At 38.2% G+C, this 18081-nt stretch overlaps 2 protein-coding genes across 3 annotated transcripts in view; one reads left to right on the plus strand and one right to left on the minus strand.

Annotated features, from left to right (window-relative positions):
- Window positions 1–1763, minus strand: part of DUOXA2 (dual oxidase maturation factor 2) — a 39107-nt gene extending 37344 nt beyond the window's left edge. The window contains exon 1 of the mRNA XM_077263943.1: window positions 1632–1763. The gene's annotated coding sequence lies outside the window, so the exon portion shown is untranslated. The remainder of the gene's footprint in view (window positions 1–1631) is intronic.
- Window positions 1764–1882: 119 nt separating this feature from the next.
- The window catches only part of LOC143775606 (dual oxidase 1-like), a 72831-nt gene continuing 56632 nt past the window's right edge, over window positions 1883–18081 (plus strand). Inside the window, exons 1-5 of one of the 2 annotated variants that reach the window (XM_077263944.1) lie at window positions 1883–1955; window positions 2482–2556; window positions 10492–10558; window positions 12091–12174; window positions 16597–16761. In XM_077263944.1, the coding sequence (XP_077120059.1) occupies window positions 10507–10558; window positions 12091–12174; window positions 16597–16761 (301 nt within the window). In that variant the 5' untranslated portion in view covers window positions 1883–1955; window positions 2482–2556; window positions 10492–10506. The remainder of the gene's footprint in view (window positions 1956–2481; window positions 2557–10491; window positions 10559–12090; window positions 12175–16596; window positions 16762–18081) is intronic. The other variant, XM_077263945.1, reaches the window with a different exon arrangement.

Below are 18081 nucleotides of genomic sequence, written 5' to 3' on the forward strand. Positions count from 1 at the left end.
TTATGTAGCAGAGACGATCGAGTTGTGCCAGCTTCTAGCCTCCCATGGAGGCTGTTGAAGCATGGCAAATGTAAAAAAAAAGTTTTAAAAAATATGAAAAGAATAAAAGTTAAAATCAACCCCTTTCGCCCCATTCAAAATAAAACAATAAAAAAATCAAATATTCACATATTTGGTATCGCCGCATTCAGAATCGCCTGATCTATCTATAAAAAAAGGATTAACCTGATCGCTAAATGGCGTAGCGAGAAAAAACAATTAAATGCCAGAATTACGTTTTTTTGGTCGCCGTGACATTGCATTAAAGTGCAATAACAGACAATCAAAAGAATGTATCTGCACCAATATGATATTATTAAAAACGTCAGCTCGGTACGCAAACAATAAGCCCTCACCCTACCCGAGATCACGAAAATTGGAGATGCTACGGCCATCGGAATATGGCACAATTTATTTTTCTTTTTAGCAAAGTTTGGAATTTTTTTTCACTACTTAGATAAAAAATAACCTAGACATGTTTGGTATCTATGAACTCATAATGACCTGGAGAATCATAATCGCAGGTCAGTTTTAGCATTTAGTGAACCTAGCAAAAAAGCAAAACAAAATACAAGTGTGGGATTGCACTTTTTTTGCAATTTAACCGCACTTGGAATGTTTTTCCGGTTTTCTAGTACATGACATGGTAAAACCAATGATGTTGTTCAAAAGTAGAACTTGTCCCACAAAAAATAAGCCCTCACATGGCCATATTGACGGAAAAATAAAAAAAGTTATGGCTTTGAGAAGGAGGGGAGCAAAAAATGAAAATGAAAAAACGAAAAATACCCAGGGTCATGAAGGGGTTAAGGAAGTGCTAAGCTGGATATAGGATGATACTGCCAGATGAATGGAATAATGGAGTCGTGGAAGTGCTGGATGCAAAAATACCCAACTGGGATAAGGTGGGAACCCTGAGATGCAAGTATACTGCCTTGGTGTGATTTCTTTGAGGAATCTTTGGCGTTACACCCACACTCCCTTATCTGGGTGTATTTTACATCCCAGATCTGGATGTCTTTATTGAGCGAGAGGCAGGAGCTGGATGTCACTTTTCCCAGGGGCTCTGGATGTGGCTCGTCACTTTCTCTCAGAACAGACTGTGGCTCCAGAGGTAGGAAAGGTTGGTAGAGAACAAAAACAATAAAAAAGGGGAAACCTCTCTAAGCTCATTGAAAGAAATATTGTAAGACCACTGCTACAATATTGAGGGAAAATTACTTGCTCAAGGGTGAGCAACTGAGTAGGAAATATTCATATTACAATAAATCGTGAGACAAAGTAGAAACAGATCAGATGACACTAATCTGAACTGTGTGCAACATGGTGGAATATGTTAATGATAGCTAAACAATTGAGGAAATGATTAAAATGACTTGCAATATTATTAGCAGTATCATATGTTATTTGTTTGCTTGTTTTTGGCCCAAATATAAGTAGTTTAAATAACCTAGAATACCATTCAATGGACAATCATAAAATATTTCCATGAAATAATACATTACACATTTAAAATAGAAAATATCGTAACAAAATACAAACCAGGAATGTGTAATAAAATAAAATTCACCTAAAATAATGAACAGACTGACCTTAAAAGTACAGGTCTTGGAAGCTTTGTGTGTCAGGTCCAGTGGCTATACAAGAGCTGAACTGGAATTTTAAGAGCTTGGCGGCCTTTTTATACCCTGCTTCCAGGAAAAAAAATGGAGAAGAGAACCTTGAGACAGGTTACTCAGCATCAAATAATGTCTATGTGTGTCTCCTATCTTCTAACAATAAAGGACATTATTCAAATCAGGCAGATGCCCAACCCTAGTGCTACTGTACGTACCTACTTCCTTCACATTGTCACATACTCAATTATGTCTGTGTCATTAGCTGCACACGACGGACACCAGAGCTGAGATCTGCAGGTAAGCTGTATATCAGTAGCTGATCTTCTCTATTATATAGAGTGTGTAAGAATATTACTATTATTTATATGTATAGTTTCTGTTTATTGTATATTGATGCTGAATGAGAAGTGACGTTTCCATCAGTTACATTCCTTTCCTTTCCTGAACACATGAGGGCATCTCAGCACTTTGTTATAATATTATTTTAGGATTTTAAGAGAATTTACTTTTAAGTTAGTAGATTATTATTATTCTTCCACAAGGATGGACTATTATTCTTCCATAAAAACGGATTAAATGCCATCTGTAGTCCGTAGGGCAGGCATGCAAAATGTATAAATGAATTATAAGGTATTGTTATATAACATCGTTCTAACTGCAGCAAAGACTGATAGGTCTGTAGGACAAGAATGGGAAAAGTAAAAATGAATATTAATATATTGTTAAATAACATAATACCAGATTCAACCTGTACTCTGCTGACTGGTCTGTATGAGAAGCATGAAAATATATAGTTTAATTCTAATGTTCTGTTATATAACAGAGTGTTGCGGATTTCAGTCGGGTAATTAAGGATAGATCCCAGTTAAGGTTTGCCTCCAAGCTACTAAATTGTGAGGTAAGTATATCAGGGCCATTTATGGTTATTGAAATGATGATGATTACAATATTAGCAATATTAGTTAATTATGCTACTACTAATAGTGAAAAATGTAATAACCTTCATCATAATTATATTCTGTATTTGTAAATACAGGTTACCAAAATTGGGCTTATGCATTTTGGAGAAACAAAGGCTTAGGGGCGATCTTATTACAATGTACAGGTATATGGAGGGACTGTACAGAGATTTTTCTCATGATCATTTTACACCAATGCCTGTGACGATGAGGGGCCATCCTCTATGTCCAGAGAAAAGGAGGTTTAATCATAATCACAGATGGTGATTCTTTACTGTAAGAGCAGTGAGACGATGGAACTCTCTGCCACACGATGTAATGGCTGATTCACTACAAGTACAAAGAGGCCTGGATGATTTTCATGTAAAATATAATATTATAGATTATGGGTACTATATTCTGTGATGAGATGCTGATCCAGGGAACTTGTCAGATTGCGGTATGTGGAGTCAGGAAGGAATATTTCCACTAACATGGGGAATTGGCATCTGCCTCATGGGATTTTTTTAGGCTAAAAAGTATGGAACCATATAAATAGTTAACAAAACTGAAAAAAAATGAACTGGGGTAGAAGTTGGTATGCATGCAAAATAGGAGGATGTCCACACTGGCCAAAAAACAGACAAAACCCAAGACAGAAACAAAATGTAAAAATACCCTGCTGTAAGTAAATAAGTAAAAGCTAGCTGAGAAATAAATCAATGCATGGGAAATTCTTAAAGGTAGGGAATAAGTTACATCAGGCGCCATGGAAGTGCAGGTGGTGTAATATCAGAAGACGTAGGGGGCAAAAAGAAGGGTTAAAAAGCTAAATTGCGGATACAAGGCATATGTGAGAGGAGAAAGTATATTAAAGAGTAGAGTAGAAAAGGCTGCTTCAATTTGGGAAGAATAACAGTCCTCCTGAGGACCAGGGAAATGGACATCGAGAGATGAAGAGGTTGGACAGAGTAGTCTAGTTTAGGACTGATGACAATGACATACAATGGAACGATTGTTACAGTGGACAGAAACATGACAATGGAGGTAAAACATTCTTTATTTAAAATGGATTTTTTTTTTAAATGTTATTTGCCAGTAGATCAGTCAAGTTATCTATATATATAATTGTCTAAGGGTTTTTCTGTCTGTCCTGGAAATCCCGCGTCTCTGATTGGTCGAGGCCGCCTGGGCCTCGACCAATCAGCGACGGGCACAGTATCGACGTAGATGTCATAATGGTTGCCATAGCGACGATGATGTCATAAAGGTTGCCTCGACCAATCAGCGATGGGCACAGTCTGCCGCGAATTCTGGAATCATCATTGTCCATATACTACGGGGACATGCATATTCTAGAATACCCGATGCGTTAGAATCGGGCCACAATCTAGTCTTTTATATGAGGCTAGGGCACACATTTTCTAATAAAAAATGGAAGATAAAAACACAATAATTGCGAGACAATCTTAAAACACTATGAACAAGAAAGCAGAGAGAAGATGTAAGACTATTTTCATGGTTATGTTTTACTCAATTTTCATTGACTGATGAGTGGAATATTATTAAAAGACTGTAGACAGGCAGACTATAAGCCTGCAAGGACAAGGCCATTTCCCCCCTCTGTACCAGTCTGTCATTGTTAGTTTGTTCACTGTAATTTATGTTTGTATCTTGTATGTAACCCCTTCTCATGTACCTGGAATCATTGGTGCTCTAAAGAGAAATATTAATTAAAGAAAAATGATAACTAATAGACTAAGAGTATCAGATTATTTTGATCAGTAAAACAGAACAAATATGATTTTCATCTTAGAGTCTTTTAATATGGAACTCACTCTGTGTATAGAGCACTGAGAGGTTCCTCCACAAAAAAAAATCCCAGACACCTACCTACTGTAGTATATTTATGCTGACATCAAAACATTGGGACTGACTGATGAATTTTTCACAGTCATCACTAGTGTTGAGTATTCCGATACTGCAAATATCGGGTATCGGCCGATATTCGCTGTATCGGAATTCCGATACCGAGTTCCGATATTTTTGTGATATCAGAAATCGGAATCGGAAGTTCCTATAAGTTCCCAGGCATGTGCGGTGCGTATGGTTCCCAGGGTCTGGAGGAGAGGAGACTCTCCTTCAGGCCCTGGAATCTATATTCATGTAAAAAATAAAGAATTAAAATAAAAAATATGGATATACTCACCCCTCCGACGGACCCTGGACCTCAGTGGTGCAACCGGCAGCCTCCGTTCCTAAGAATGAAGTGAGTGTAGGACCTGCGATGACGTCACGGTCTTGTGATTGGTCGCGTGACCGCTCATGTGACTGCGACGTTATCGAAGGTCCTTCACTCACTGCATTCTTAGGAATGGAGGCAGACGCTTGCACCGGTGAGAGCCAGGGTCCGTCGGAGGGGTGAGTATATCCATATTTTTTATTTTTATTCTTTATTTTTTACATGAATATGGATCCCAGGGCCTGAAGGAGAGTTTCCTCTCCTTCAGACCCTGGGAACCATCCAGGATAGCCTCCGATATTTGTGTCCCATTGACTTGTATTGGTATTGGGTATCGGTATCGGCGATATCCGATATTTTTGGGATATCGGCCGATCCAATCCGATACCGATACTTTTGAATATCGGAAGGTATCGTTCAACACTAGTCATCACACATTGTTGCTAAAATGCCTCTATATCATGCAAAATAGATTATTTTCTCAACCCTGAATATTATTACTTGTCACCAGCACAGCTGTCATATTTATCATTTTATATCTAAGAAATTCTGGTTACAAAAACATAACCATACAAAAAAACATAAGGAAATTTAGGGAGAAAGTCTCGTCTAAAATAGGGACCTTTGTTGTAGGCCAGGGAAGTCAAACTCAAATACAAAGAAGGCCAAAATTTAAAGCTTGGACAAAGTTGTGAGCCAATCTTGATAATTATTAAAAAAATAACTACATTTGAGGAAGTTTTACGTTATCAACAAACATAACATTGAACTTTTTCATAGGGAAACAAACTTACATGGGTTGTTCCACCAACAAAGTACATTTTAGTTAATAGATCTTATATTGGAATAATATAATATGTTATGTAGGAGCAGTAAAAAGCATATGGCCTAATTTAAATAAGTAGTGACAAAGAAAAAAAAAACATTGAATAATTCAGACAAAAAGTATGATACTAACAAAAGTAAGACACCCCCACAGTGAATTCCTCTGCATTACCCTCCACATGCACGGAGTGATGACCCTACTGTACACCCCAATCTACACCCCAATCTAGATGGAAAAGTATGGTGACCCCCCACTACAGAATTTCACACAGTGTAATGGACCCCACAAAGTCCTCCATACAGTATAGTGGGCACCACATAGTCCTACATACAGTATAATTGTCCCACAAAATTCTCCATACAGTATAATGGGTACTGCATTGTCTTCCATACAGTACAATGGCGCCACATAGTGCTATATACAGTATTATGGGCCCCACATAGTGCTCCATATAGTTTAATAACCCCACATATTCCTCCATACAGCATAATGGCTCAAATATTCCTCCATACAGAATAATAGTCCTACCTGGCATTATGGTGCAAATATACTCACCCTGAGGGACAGATTTTGACGTGTGTATTCTAGACCATTATGGCTAAATCATAACAACTGAGCTAGTTATAAAGACTACTAAAAAAATGAATCTCCTCTCCCAGTCCCAATCAAACAACTCTGTTAGGCTACATTTACAGTAACTGATTATCCGGAATGAGCCTTGCTAGCAATTTTCTCAATAGTTGTACAGTGTACACTGTGTTCCAAATTATTATGCAAATAATATTTCCTCATATTTTCTCTAAATTACCTATCTGAATTGCAGTCATTGTTATTTTCCAGTCATTTACTATTATAGTATAATTGCAATGTTTTGGAACAAACTGCCTATGAAAACAGTATCTTTTTTTAAAAAATAAACACTCAAAATGCATGTTCCAAATTATTATGCACAGCAGAGTTTTCAACCTTTTTTATTTTATTTTGAACAAAAAAATAGTCAATTGTGAAGTTATAAGCATTATCAGCTTATTACAAAATGAAATCAAACAGTTTTCAAGTGAAAACTTTATTCTAGGTGATGTTACATTTGCACATAGGACCCCTTGTTAGAAAGAAGCTTCTGAACTCTCTCGTCCATTGAAGTTGTCAGTTTTTGGATGGTTTCTGCTTCAATTGTTTTGCATGTGGACAGAATACCCTCCCAGAGCTGTTGCTTAGATGTGAACTGCCTCCCGCCATCATAGACACTCCTTTTGATGATGCTCCAGAGGTTCCCAATGGGGTTGAGGCCAGGGGAAGATGGTGGCCACACCATAAGTTTGTCCTCTTTTATGCCCATAGCAGCCAGAGATGCAGATGTGTTTTTTGCAGCATGAGACGGTGCATTATCATGCATGAAAATGATCTTGCTGCGGAATGCACGGTTCTTCCTCCTGAACCATGGCAGGAAGTGTTTTTAGAAATTCCACATAGATTATGGAGTTCATCTTTACCCCTTCAGGGATCATAAAGGGGCCGACAATCTCTCTCCCCATGATTCCCGCCCAAAACATTACTCCACCTCCTCCTTGTTGGCGCCTTAGCCGTGTTTTCATGGGGTGTCCATCAACCAGCCATCCTCCACTCCATCCATCTGGACCATCGAGCATTGCACGGCACTCATCGGTGAACAAAACAGTTTGGAAGTCAGTCTTCATGTATCGTTTGGCCCACTGGAGCTGTTTCTGCTTGTGTGCAGTGGATAGAGGTGGTCGACAGGATGGCTTACGCACCTCTGAAGGACCCTGCATCTTGTTGTTCTGGGGACGTTGGAGGCACCAGTAGCTTCAAAAACTTGTCTGCTGCTATGACCAGGCATTTTTGCAGCTGCTCTTTTAACGTTACGCAATTGCCTGTTGGAAAGGCTCCTCAATTTTTCCTTATCAGCACGCACACGTGTGTGAGGGGAATAAGCTATATACTTCTTGATTGTGCGATGATCACGATGAAGTGTCTTGGCAATGTTGATTGTAGTCATGCCTTGACCTAAATACTCCACAATTTGTTGCTTCTCAGCAGCCGACACATCCTTTTTCTTTCCCATTTTGGCCAAAAATGTAGGATGCTTAATAATGTGGAACAGCCTTCTTAAGTAGTTTTGCCTTTATTTGGACACACCTGCCAAACTAATTTGCACAGGTATCTGCAATTGCTTTCAGTGATATAAAGAGCCCTGACACACATCACCATCAATGAGTTTAAATGACAAACAAAAAAATTCTAACCTTATCACTCCTAAACTCTTTGTGCATAATAATTTGGAACACAGTGTAAACAGGTTGCCAATCATCCAATGAATGAGCAAAGTGCTTGTTTGTTGGGTAAAATGATTTTTAAGCTTTCTGCTTAAAGAATCATTGTTTTCAACAGCACATAGTCCTTTATAAACACACTAGATGGTTTGCCGATTCTAACGCATCGGGTATTCTATAATATGTATGTATGTATGTGTATTGCAGCCACATAGTATATAGCGCCCCATTATTAGGTATGTACACACACAGCTCTCCCCCTATCCTGTGCAGCCCTCCATCCCACCGTAAACAGAGCCCCATTATTAAGTATATACACACAGCTCTCCCCCTATCCTGTGCAGCCCTCCATCCCACCGTACACAGAGCCCCATTATTAGGCATATACATACAGCTGTCCCCCTATCCAGTGCAGCCCTCCATCCCACCATACACAGTGCCCCATTATTAGGTATATACACACACCTTAAAATAAAAAATAAACATATACTCACCTTCCAAAGGCCCCTTGAAGTCCTGGCGCCTGTGTGCGGTGCACGTGGCAGCTTCCGGTCCCAGGGTTGGTATGACGGTTACATGACCGTGACATCATGGCAGGGCCTTTTCGCATAGCATCCTTGGCACCGGAACCTGCCACTTGCACTGCCGAGGATAGGGCGCCACGTCGGAAGGTGAGAATAACCTCAGCGCTCAGTGCTGACTGTAGGGCAGTAAAGCAGCGGCCAGTTCGCTGCCAGATTATGGCCGCCGCTGATTGGTCGTGGCAATGGTCGTGGGCGTTTTGCCACAACCAATCAACGACTTGGATTTCCATGACAGACAGAGGCCGCGACCAATGAATATCCGCGACAGACAGAAGGACAGATGGAAGTACCCCTTAGACAATTATATAGTAGATGCTGCTGAGAACTATGATGGTCTATACGCATATGTTCTTTGTGAAGTGTGATCATTCTTTTTAAACAGGCTATTGAACCGCAGCTAATCAGCTTTCATATAGGCAAATGGAGGTCATTTAATACTGTGAGTCAGCTTAACACATGTACATTGCTTAAGTCTTTATCACTATAATGTCTAGCAATACACAATGAGAGTAAAGAAAAACACTTATTTATTATGACTCTACTGTATATGGGAAAATCTATTGGCAGAAAAATGCCCCTTCATATAAAAAAGGTAAAAAGTTAAATATTAAATTTCCTTTGAATGTATCACTTTGAGTGATGGTAGTTTTCTCTGGACTCTGACACATTGAAAGTCTTTGTCACCAAAAGGTAAAAGCTTATCTCTAAGATGAGGAAGATAAACATAAAAAAAGGTGTTGGTACAATTGTGTCTGTGGAAAAAAAGCTCACCCACACAATCAAATTTCATCATTTCTCTTGCGTTGTTAGATGACTTCCTGGTCATTGACTTTCCTTCAAAATGTAGTTTACCATTGGTGAACATGTCCATCTAGAGAAGGCTTTTTCCTTTGAATTAGGGAGCTATGTGATGATAATCTGGAAAGTCCACCAGGAATTCTATTTCCCTATTGTGACTTTGCATATTGGTCAAAGAGGCAATTTTGCCCCTTAAGTTTATTAAAGGTGTTGTCCAACATACAAAAGTTCATTTTGATCTATAGATCTTTGAATAATAATAATTTCCACAATTGGATGTTTAAATAAAATGTTCCTGCGCTGAGATAATCTTATAAATGTGTCCCTGCTGTGTACTGTGTAATGTCTGTGTCTGACCGTACAGGAACATGGTCTGATCATACCACAGCTCCTGGGCAGAGGGGAAGCAAGATAATACGCAGACATTATAGTAGGGGATCATTCACAAATGATTATTTCTTTGAGGTAAAGCATTGTTTAAAAACAGGGAAATGTTTTACCTCACAGAAAAAATCAGCTGCACTCCCCTGCTGTCCTGTCTATATACTCTTTCGCTCTACCCACTCTGCCCGGGACAAGTGGTATAATCAGACCATGTTCCTGCACGATCAGACACAGTCATTACACAGTGCACATTAGAGGCACATTTATAGGATTATCTCAGCACAGGAACATTTTAATTAAGCACATCCAATTGTGGTACTTATTATCATTCCAGGATCTATTGATTGAAAAGAACTTTTGTACATGGGAAAACCTTTCTTAAGGAAATAAGTACAGTATTCTAAAAGATATGCATTGAGAAATTCCTGTTATGCAAATCTTAAATGTATATATATATATATATATATATATATATATATATATATATATATATATATATATATATATATATATATATATATATATGTCATACTAATATGTGTCACAGGTGACCATATACTTTAATCTCCACTTAATATATTACTAGCATTCAGGAAACTGATTATTATTCATTCATAGTACCGGTATATCACACAAGGAACTTCTGTCAAGAGATAAATTTATCTACAAGTTGTACCCAACTATAAAATATTGCATCTTTGCATAATCCAGCTCATGTTTGTAATATATAGTATTTTATATTCATACTTTATTGCCTATTTGTTTCCAAGGCTCCAACAAAAATCATGACCCAAAAGCAGATCTGGTTTTTCTTGATCCATGCCTTGATGTGCCTGGGTAGGTATATTTATCAGAAATTAATACTATACATTTTTAAACTATCCATTAAATGTGCATAGTTATCAGACACCTACAATGCATTAAAGTGAATAACTTTTTTAGATTTTTCTTTAAAGTCCAATAATTTCTTAATAAAGTTTTATAGCTATCTTCTCATATAGTGATCCTTATTCACTATAAAGACATATTGGTTGATTCATAAAAACACTCTGGAAAAGTTGCAAAACTTTTTCGAATGAGGATTTGCACAAACATTTTGGGACTTTTTCCATTTCCATGCCAGTTTCTAGCAGCTCAATAAAAATAGACAGATTTGGAGAGGAGAAGGAACAGGGTATGTTTACACCCACCTGTTAAATTCAGCAACAGTGTTTGTGTTTCTAAGGCAGAAATGGTACTCTTGTCTCTGACTGGAGTATCATTTCTGGTGAGGGGTATGATGGCGCTATCCAATAATGCGTGCTGAATTCACTAAGTGGTGTGACCCTCTTAAAGAAGCACTCCTATCAAAGTTTTTGTTGTCTTAATATATTTCAGACATCATATTATAGCACTGTGTACTTACAATTGCTTATTTTTACTTTCTACCCAGCTAATTATTCTTTTCTTTGCTCTATGTAGAAACAGGAAGTCTGTTTTCCCTGCATAAATTATCCCCTTCTTCAACTCCTGACACTACTCCTCCCAGTCAGGAAATTTTGCAGTGATTTATGATTCATGCAGGGAAATGTACTTCCTGCTTCTACGTAGTGATTAGAAAGATTCAGTTAGTCATTTTTTAATCATGTGATGTCATAAACCTAATGGAAAAGAGATTAATTAACTATGTCCAAGGGCAAAATGAGCAATTGTAGGTAAACAATGCCATATAATATGATGATTGCAATATATTAAGAAACTAAAAACTTTGATGGGAGTGCTTCTTTAATGCTTTTGGCATACCATACTCCAGCAAGTCCTTTGAGACAGGTAAGACTTAGTAGATTAGCCCCATAGATATAAAAACAACATTCGGGCTGCTGATAGCCCATGATACTTTTAATACATACAGTATATACAGACATATCTACTATAATAATCATTATGGGGGTGCTGAGTAATGTATATACTGAATGTATGACTTGTGTTTTTTCTCTTGAGTCCAAGCTAATAGTTATCATGCATCATCATTGTTATCTATGCAAATAAAAAGTTCAGATATCTTCTGAGGATGATGTACCAAACAATTCTTTATGGAATACATTGAACTTTGGACCGTCGACACGTTTCCTTGTCTTACACATGATTTCTCAACAAAGAAAGAAGTGATTAAAGTGATTTACTCTGTGCATAAGAAAGAAGAAAAAGTAGAGAATTTATATAATAGCTTAACAATTTAAGTCTAGACAAGGGGCTGATCTTAGGGGCCTGCACCATTATTTTTTTAAAGACCCTAGTTCTGCTACCTTTCTTTATTGTATGAGTTTTCCAGTCTAAATGAAGTTGTATTCCTGATGATTAACATTATTATTCCAACTCATTTTTATAAGGTGCACAGAGTATAGTGAACTGGGAAGTTCAGCGTTACGATGGGTGGTATAATAATCTGATATATCATAACATGGGCTCGAAAGGTAAGTCAAAAGTCTATAAAAACTATTTGAAGATTTTAAAAAAAAAATCGCATTAATATTATACAAGAAATTATAGGATTAATAACAGAAATTTTAGTTTTTTCTAAAATATTCTAAACCATTTTTTCCTATTGACTAAGAATGAAGCTATATGGAAAATCTAAGTGCAAAGGAAACCTAAGGGTATGTTTCCACCGTCCGTAATGACGGTGCTTTGGACGAAGGGGAAAACTCGCTCTGCCCAAAGCGTCGCCCCCTTCTGTACGCGCGGTGATTCCGGATGTGTTCATTGCACACATCCAGAATCTCCGCACCCCATTCATAAGGCCCTGTGATTTACCTTGCGGTGACGGAGCGTTGCCGCAAGCAGGGCCAGAGTTTGGCACAGGTAGACCAGGCAGAAGCCTGGGGCCCCCACCTACAAAGGGGGCCCCCTGCATCTGCAACCCCTGTATGAAGTGCCCAGAGGGTGTTCAGCAGTGAATAATGCTGTGTATTGCTCTATAGTCCCAGAGCGTCTCTCCCAAACCCCCTTGAGACCCCCTCAGTGCACTGATTTACTCACTGTGGTCCCAGAGCTCCGTGATGATTGCTGTAGGATCAGGTTTCACAGTCACATACAGCAGGAATCAGCATGGCCTCTGACCACAGTCACTGAATCATTGCTTGTAATCTGACAGGGCGACCTCCTGTCACTACTGTATGGATGACACAAGATAGGAATATTGTCTGCTGAATCAGGGCATTTATTATATAGAAATAAATGAATTCTCATGTGAAATAATAAGGGTAAACCATACACAATCTATAGTACAGGTGTGCATAGGAATCAGCGTTTTTGGTGCATTTTTTTTGCAGCCAAATGCTGCTCTCGTGACAGTAAAAACACTGCTTTCAAAGCACCAATTTTTTTAGGGTATGTGCAGAGGATCCAGAAATGGCAGCCCTTTGGACACAGTTGTCATGTGCTGCATCCAAAGAGCTGCCATGTTTTGAACACTGGTGATTCCGCATGTGTTTATTGAACTGCGCGGAATCACCGCGTCCTATACATTGCACGGGTGAGATTTCTCTTGTGGAGTCTCGCGTCTACGCCAGATAAATTGTCATGCTGGGGTATGGAGAGACGCGCAGCATGTCCGTCTCCGCAGGTGAGGTGCGGGTGTCAGTGCACGCATAGTAGAGATGCAATTTCTTGAAATCACATCCACTATACTGTAACATCTGGCCGCTGCGGGTTGAATGCTGTACAAGTACACAGCAGCCGACCTGCAGTGTTTACTGATTGTGGGCACACACCCTTAGAGCTTTTGCTGTTTGCTTTTTATAGTTTGCATTTTGTCTACAGTACATGTTTAATAAAGTTAGTTTTATTCACCAAAAACGCAGCAAAAAACAACGTTGCAACATTTGCAGCATTTTTTAAACTTTTTCATTGCTTTCTACGGGTGAAAAAAATTGGTGAAAGAAGTGACATGCTGCAGATTTAAAAAAGGCTGCAGTTGTGAAATTCAGTCAGGAGAAAATAAAAGGGTGTGCAGGAGATTTCTGAAAATCTCAGTTTTTGCTTGTGCTGTGAAATGCTGTAAACTTATTTGCAGAAGAAAAAGCTGCAAAAATTCTGCATATGAACATGGCGAAAAGCTGCTTTTCAAAGTGCCAGCAAAGCATAGGAGATTTCCGAAATCTCCTGCAGGCGCTTGTTTGTTTTCTGACTGGATTTCAGAACTGTAGCACTTTTTAAATCTGTAGCGTGTCACTTCTTTCAGTGTGTTTTCACCTGTAGAAAGCAACGAAAGAATAAAAAAGCTGCAGATATTGCAACGGCATTTTTCACTGCAATTTTTTAAGTGGTTTTGGCGAATTAAACTATTAGGTCTCGTTCACATGTTCAGTATTTCACATCAGTATTTGTAATGCAGAAACAGCAGTGGAACAATGAGGCTATGTGCAGATTCCTAAAAATCTGCAGGTAAAACACCCTGCGTTTTACCTGCAGATTTACGGTGGAATTACCTCGTTTTTTGTGCGGTTTTCAACAGTGTTTTTACACCTGTGGATTTCTATTATGAAGCAGGTGTAAAATGCTGAGGAATCTGCACAAAGAATTGATATGCTGCAGAAAATACAACGCAGCGTGTATGGCGGATTTTGTGTTCCACATATTTACGTGGTACTGTACAACGCATGGAAAACTGCTGCAGATCCACAGCAAAATCTGCAGCGTGTGCACATACCCTGAGAAACACGTCACCACTTCTGTATTTATCACCCTCCTGGTTTTGGCTTACACATACTGATGTGAAATACTGACCAAATACTAATCATATGAATGTGGTCTTAAACATACTGTAGACAAAGCAAACATCCTCACTCCAAAAAAAGCTGAAAAAAGTGCGAAGAACACCACAAAATAAGCTGAAAAACATTTTTACTGCTAATTGAAAAGGTTTTGGCTACTGAAAAAAAATGCTGCATGTGAACATAGTCTTACTCTGAAATGCTATGGCTATCTGTGGTGTTACATAGGACTGCAGGTGACATCTACTAAATTATCTGTACTCTGAGAGTTATCACTGTATTATCTGTGGTGTTAAAAAAAAAATTAAAAGGGGGTTGGGGGCAACTCTTTGTCTTGGGGCTTGGGCCCCCAATCTTTTCTGACCCTAGCAATGCCCCTGCACACAGTTAATGGTGGCAGACCTGTTGCCCGATATAAGGCCTCTAAATATGGGGGCCACAGTGTGAGCACTGGCTCCAGGCCCCTCCACCAGCTGTATCCACATCCTGCTCATGTAATTTAACCTAAATGTTTGTGTGATTTTACAATGTTAGCATTTGGGGCCCCATTTTAAATTTATGCCTAGGGCCCCACTTTGTCTAAAACCGGCCCTGGCCGCAAGGTAAACAGACATGATGCGGTCTAAAAAGACGCTCCGCTTGTCCGTAAACGCAGGCCCGCCGGGTGTGTGTTCGCACGCATAGTGGAGATGGGATTTCATAAAATGCCCTCCACTATGCTGTAACATCTGGACGCTGCAGATTGAATGCTGCGGTTGTAAACAGGGTTCAATAGGCAGCTATTCCGGATGTAATCCTGAACGTGGACACATACCCTTAAAAAAAATTAAAATGAGACATTGCAACATTCAGAAAAAAATGTTATCTGACAACATCCTTGTCAAATATGTACCAACTTAGGCTTAACTGCAATCAGACCTGTTGGACAAGTAAATGTACAAATGTAGCACAAAAATGTGGGAAAAGATGGTATGTGTCAATCAAAGTAAATTTTAGAAAAGCTAAGAAAATAACTCTTCTGATATATTTGTAAAGGGTTTCAAAGCCTCTACTAAGGCTATGGGACTCCATCACATTACATTAAAAATGTAGGGCAGAAACCACAACTAATTTAATACAGCTCTGGCAAAAATTAAGAGACCACCATATCAAAACCCTGTCATGGGCAGCCCAATCTCCAGACCTGAACCCCATTGAAAACCTCTGGAATGTAATCAAGAGGATGATGGATAGTCACAAGCCATCAAACAAAGAAGACCTGCTTAAATTTTTGCGCCAGAAGCAGTGTGAAAGACTGGTGGAAAGCATGCCAAGACGCATGAAAGCTGTGATTAAAAATCATGGTTATTCCACAAAATATTGATTTCTGAACTCTACCTGAGTTCAAACATTAGTATTGTTGTTTCTAAATGATTATGAACTTGATTTCTTTGCATTATTTGAGGTCTGAAAGCACTGTTTTTTTTTTTATTTTGACCATTTTTCTTTGTCAGAAAAAAAAATACAAAATGTATTGCTTGGAAATTCGGAGATGTTGTCAGAAGTTTATAGACTAAAACAACAATTTACATTTTACTCAAAAATATACCTATAAAGAGAAAAATCAGACAAACTGATCATTTTGCAGTGATCTCTTAATTTTTGCCAGAGCTGTAAGTAGAACAAAACAAACAGATTGGACACCAAAAAAAGAAAAGATAAAAAAGAAAATGGGCCAAAAAGAGATTTCTGGTAGCATGGTGAGAATCTCTGCTGATGTTACCCAAGGGTACAACTTATTAATAATATTTTGGCTGATTGCAACCAATGTTAGGTAGAGCTTTGGTGTTTAGGCATAATTATATAATTAAGCACAAAATAAAAATCATGTAACTTAAAAAAAAAAGCACTTCTACCACTATGAAGATATATTAACATTGATTTATCAGCACAGAATTATGGACCAAAAATTTTAACTTGTAATTCTGGTTTGCAGATGGTATATTTTGTCAGTTTTAGAAACTGATACATTTCCACTAGCAAAAATATAGCAATTACCTAAACTCAGAGACTATAGTATGGCAAGTATTTCAGAAGACCATTCAAACTTTTGGAATTTCTTTTTCTGTTGTTTTCCACCAGGTTCTAAGCTTTCTCGCCTCATCCCAGCAAGCTACTCTGATGGAGTTTATCAAGTTGCATCAGAACCCGAGCAGCCAAATCCACGGGAAATCAGTAATGCTGTCGCAAAGGGAGAGTCTGGTTCTTCATCATCTCGAAATGTAACAGTTATGGCAGTATTTTTTGGTGAGACAACATGCAGTGTATAATTTGTCACTTTACTATAAAACGCCATTTAGCTGAGGTCTATATTTATTCTGATGCAATGAAAGACCAGATATTTAGATGTTTTATTGACTTTGGCTGATGAACGGCGCATATAAATGTAAAACCTGTGTAGAATTATAAATTACACATTCCCTAGTAAAGCTGAAATCACACAAGCAGTATCTTGTGGCAGTTTATGATATGATTATTTGGATACTTTCCTTATATTTGAATCCACTGCTGTGTTTGGCTTAATAAATGCATTAATAACTGCAACAAAAATGTAAGTGTAATTCCATGATAAGGCATTTTAATAGGGATAATGCAGATTCATATTTTACAGCTACATGCAAATATCACTAGAACTTAATTTACCAATTCCGGGTAACTGCATTCTCAGTACACTTCAGTAGAAAGGTGGCTGTGCCCAATGAAGTACAGTATACAATGTGTATATATATATATATATATATATATATATATATATATATATATATATATATATATATACAGAAAAAACGAGGCAGCACTCCATCTTTGCAATGTTAGACGTGCAGGATTTTAATCAACCCACTGGTTTGGGCGACGTTTCGGCTCAGACTGAGCCTTTCTCAAGCAATGGGTGTAACAAACAGGTGTCAATTTATAGTACTCTCAACAATAATTTCAGCCAAAGTGAATAAATATATCATACAGTGAATACCTCATATATTATACAGATACAATTATATGTGGAAATATATGTGCAAATTCCTTCATGATCATAGATCAATATAAATTGCTTGTATATATAAAGTGCTCTGTGCTTGTATATACTATATTTCATTAAAATCATCTCCACATTAGGTTCATTTCTTAGAATATAACTAACTAATGTAACATAATATTTCATGAATACATACTGTGGTAATGAGGAGCCCATGTGCCGCATGTAGGACGCCATTCACCGTACTCAGCGTCTGCCAATACCTACTGCGCATGTCCCAGCGCGTCACAAGCATAGTTTACTGCGCATGTCAAGGCGCACATTGAATGTAGAGGATTGCCGATAAACTGAGTTAAAGATATTAGGATACGTTTGTGCTAGGGCGCCTAATAACGCCGTATCATAGCGCCACTATTGCGCATGAGCCTCCAAGTATATCTACTCATTTGTGGCACACTATAAATTATATTCATCTGTTTTCCTGGATTCCAATTGACCTCTCTTCTTCCACGGTATCCTAGCACTATCATTTTGCCAAGTGTAGACATGTCCGGTTTCATAATCACCAGCGTCCCTACTCCATTTTTTTCGTT

The sequence above is a fragment of the Ranitomeya variabilis genome, chromosome 5, assembly GCF_051348905.1.
Source record: "Ranitomeya variabilis isolate aRanVar5 chromosome 5, aRanVar5.hap1, whole genome shotgun sequence".
NCBI lineage: Eukaryota > Metazoa > Chordata > Amphibia > Anura > Dendrobatidae > Ranitomeya > Ranitomeya variabilis.